The 4,125-nt window shown below is 38.5% G+C and overlaps 1 protein-coding gene across 1 annotated transcript in view; it reads right to left on the bottom strand.

Annotated features, from left to right (window-relative positions):
* LOC104750333 (transcription elongation factor SPT6 homolog) overlaps positions 1 to 2,758 on the bottom strand; it is a gene marked incomplete in the record, with an annotated part of 6,956 nt that extends 4,198 nt beyond the window's left edge. The window contains 9 exon segments of the mRNA XM_019238285.1: positions 45 to 644; positions 751 to 858; positions 932 to 1,318; positions 1,414 to 1,521; positions 1,601 to 1,801; positions 1,899 to 2,136; positions 2,224 to 2,344; positions 2,459 to 2,603; positions 2,695 to 2,758. Of these exon segments, the coding sequence (XP_019093830.1) occupies positions 45 to 644; positions 751 to 858; positions 932 to 1,318; positions 1,414 to 1,521; positions 1,601 to 1,801; positions 1,899 to 2,136; positions 2,224 to 2,273 (1,692 nt within the window).

Raw genomic sequence — 4,125 nt, 5'->3', positions numbered from 1 at the left:
TGAGATCGTAATGTGAGGGATCCAGCATAGAGTACATCAAGCACCTCTCCCGATGAATCCAGCATCACAAACGTATTTGGTGGCTTTCCAGGTCCCCAACAACATGCCATGACCCTAGGCGCAACTTCCTCATCTGAGCTAATGTCCATTTCTTTCTTTTGATATGGCCCTGCAGAAACTTTGTTCCACAAAGCCTGTCCATACTCTAAAAGCAACCGACTCTTCGCTCTGCTAGTCAGCAAGGATCTTGCTTCTTTCTCCATTGATGGCAAAAGAAAAGTATGAAGTGCATCCTCCAGAATTAACTTTCTTTGCTCATTCCAGAGTTGAGCATACTTACTAACACCGACACTTAGATAATGTTCATTGCAGTCGCTAATTAGCCTATTCATGTGATTCTCAGGCAGCTTGAAGGTTACTTGAAGAAGTTTCTCCTCTTCTGCCTTCTGAATGAGAAGCCATTGTGCACCCTCAAACTTGCTCAATGGCTTTTCACGTAACCACTTGATCCCAGAAAACTGATGGAATGAATCTATTACTGTATTTCCATCTGCTGTTGGACTTGTTGAGACTACTGCATTCTCCATATAAATGCCACGGACATACTTTTTGACTGATGGCTCGCAACTTATCTCAACTGCAGCCTAACAAGAAAAATTCGGATATTCTCATCATTAATGATAGGAGAAGTACTTAGTATATTAACTCCAGTAAAACAGTTCATAAGAATAGTTTTATTGCAGAGTATACCATATGCCGTGCACCCTTCAGAACAGCATGAGGGTCTTCAAACATTGCGCACACAAAGTTCATTGCCATCTCCTCTGGTGTTTCCTTTGCGTCCTCAAGCTCGTCAACCTGCAGCTCAACCAGTGTTAGAACTGTCCTTCCAGTACAACATACAGATCAAACAATATAAAATCATACTGACCAATTTTTCGAGGGACAATGCAAGTCCCAATTGCTCAGCACTATACCCAAATTTGTTGGCAACCTCCCAGAGCCCAGCTTTGCTACAGATGCTATATTGTGATTTTCTTTTCGGTCTCTTGTACTGCCCTTCATCAACACCAATTTCACCGGGAGGAAAATGCAAGTTGAACTTGGAATCTACATCGTCAACTTCTCTTTCTGTTTCTGCAACGTTAAGAGACTTAATGACTGATTCAAAAAGATACTGATTTAGATTAAGCCTAGTTTCGTCATAGACCCTCCTAGACTCTTCTTCGTAACGTTTTGTATAGTAACCATGCAACGCCATTTTCCTTTTTCGAAGAAGGAGCCATTTCTTATCCAAGTCCTGAATCATCCAGAAGACCTACAGTGACAAATACCTCACATTAATCCACCCAATGTCCTCGGACAACAAATTTTGAACTGAGTACTTTTAGTTCCTCCAAGAGAACTGCTTACCTTATGCCACTTAGTCTCAGGTTTCTTGTCTTGATTGGCACCATCAACATCAGCAGTGTCCAACAAGCTCCGGCATTGCTCCTTTCGGTACATTGCTATAAACGGTATCTAGAGGAGACAAAGAAAATTAGCATGCTAATCAATGAATCAAGGAAGCAATTACAACAAAAAAAATGAATCCAGAAACCTCTAATTTCTGCACATGATGTAGCTCCAAAAATTTTGCAATGTCATCCTTGTTAACCGAGAAACCTCGCCCTTCGAAACTATGAACTCCTTGTCCATCAGATTCTTTAAGTAGAGAAGTAAATTGGGCATATATCCAATTACTCTCTTCCTCAATGCTAAGCTCATCTACAGGAGGGCTTCCAGTGCTTTCTTCAGATATCTGTCAAAGTTGACAAGATATCTTTACATCTACCCATGAACACCAAATAAATAATAGACCACAAGTACACATAGAGAAACTAAAGCAGATAATGCACCTGCATTCTCTCAGGAATATCAAGCTGGCGGATTTCATCATCTTGCCCTGTCATGTACTTCTCAGAGAGAACAGTTGGTTCAAACTCATCTTCGAGCCTTCTTTCCATTCTTTCACTAGATGCCAAACCCTTTTTGCGAATAGTCAAAAGTTCATCAACATCACCAAATATTTCATTAGCATCTCGCATAGCACTAATATCTGATCCCTGTCTAAATTTCTTTTTCTTTAAGCCTCCCCTGAAAATAAGTTATTTAGAATCAGAAAATATACGTGACATAAGAGATATACTAAATCTCAAGAGATAAAAGAGAAAAAAACAATACCTCTTAGGATGACCAAGCCCATCATCTTCATCTACAATAAAATCTGCCATTTCATCATCGCTCCCAACTACATCTTCTTCCACAACTAGGTCTTCCTCATCGCCTACATCATCAGGTGGATCTGCTAGACACAAAAAGTACATAGTCAACTATGTGCCAATGGTCAAAATAAGAACCAAGGCAGGCTGAGATGTGATTTTCCCAGGGGTGTATCAGAAAGCACAAGAGATCCTACCATCAATATCATCAAACAGCCTGTCTTTGATCTTATCCTCAGCACTTCTTCTAGCTCCACCACTCCCAGCAAACTCATCATCAGATGATCCCCCCTGACCATTTTCCCTTTCCCTTTGAGCTTTTTTCAACCGCTTATACTTCCTCTGTCATGGTTCAAGAAAATGAAAATCAATATATATTAGTACTGCACATATATACAAACTCTTGATATAGTTATATACATATATGACAAACCTTTTGGAAGTTGACATTGTTATCTTGGAGAAGCAGATAATCATCTTCATCAAGACCTTCGTCCCTATTGAAAACATCATACGTGTTACTCAGTTAGAGAACAGCCCTGCTATAGTCCATTACGCAGTAAATAATATACTAATCATAAGGGACTGCTGAGAATTAAAGGAACATTTTATCAACTGCATCCTGCAACCTTCTATCGTGTATAATGCATGCCAACACTGGCATTAAGTCTTTCACAGATTAGAAAAGGATAAATTTAAGAGAACAAGTAGGGATATAATGTTCACTTTTTTCTTCGCTTCTTCTTCTTTTTCTGCCTTTCCTCATCGCTATCTTGCCTTTCGTCGTCCTCTTCTTGTTCTTCTTCCTCGTCGTCATCATTCACTATGAACCCATCATTTTCATACTCATTCCCAACTACAACACAAATATACGGATCTCACATAATGGAACAAATATAGCCTGAATCTAAGTGCAAAAGAACAGAAAATTACTGCATTGACTCAAACCCAGAGTGAGAGACATGTGGAACTCAAAGCTAATTATACAGAATCCATGAGGTCTAAAGGAACAAAACAAGGAAATGCTACCAAATATAAATCAAGGATGTATATGATACAGCGAAGATATTAACAAGAAGTGGTACATCCAACAACACACACGTCTGTTCATTCAATTCGATTCTTTCGACCCATCCAACATGCATCGAATGGTATCAGAGTATAAAGCTTTCAGATTTATGATGGTAAGCAAAAACGAAAGGCAGGAAAATCTCAAAATGTACAGAAACAAAGAACNCTTCATCGTCAGAAATCGCGTTCCTCGGCATGTTTATTTCAACAAATTAGAAGTGAGACAACGCCGAAACAATCCCTAAAACCTGCAAAAACGTAGCGATGGGGTGAAACTATGATTCTGATTTCGCCGAAGAGAAAGGGGGAAAGAAGAAGAAGCAGAAGGGGCTCGTGATTTTCTAGGGTTCTTCAAAAAGCGGAACCCAGAAGAAGCTTAAGGAAGAAGACGAGTTGGTAAAGGAAGAGAGGCTTTTTTACCAGTGTGAACTTTTATTTTTCAGAAGCAAAAGGCGACAAAGACCTCTGAATCACGAACAAGAACAAGACGGACACAAGGCTGATGAAATTTCAAGTTTATACTGAGATTTGCCTCATTTTTTTGTTTCTCTGCGTTTTTTTTTTCTTTTTAAACAAAAACATAATTAATAATTTTTTTTTTTTGAAAAACTATATTCGGTTTTTTCCTTAAATAATATTTTAAACTCACAAATAAAAAAATCAACTTATCGTATTAATTAGAATGGAAAAAATTTAAATCTACACTAATAAAAAGTATAAGCTATAACCTCCTAAAGGTCCACATAAGATTTTAAACTTCCAGTTGTGATTAGACACTTCACTTAGAGATGTC

Source organism: Camelina sativa, chromosome 16, assembly GCF_000633955.1.
Source record: "Camelina sativa cultivar DH55 chromosome 16, Cs, whole genome shotgun sequence".
Lineage (NCBI taxonomy): Eukaryota > Viridiplantae > Streptophyta > Magnoliopsida > Brassicales > Brassicaceae > Camelina > Camelina sativa.
Note: the sequence above shows the minus strand (reverse complement) of the source record. Positions and strands in the feature narration are given on the sequence as shown.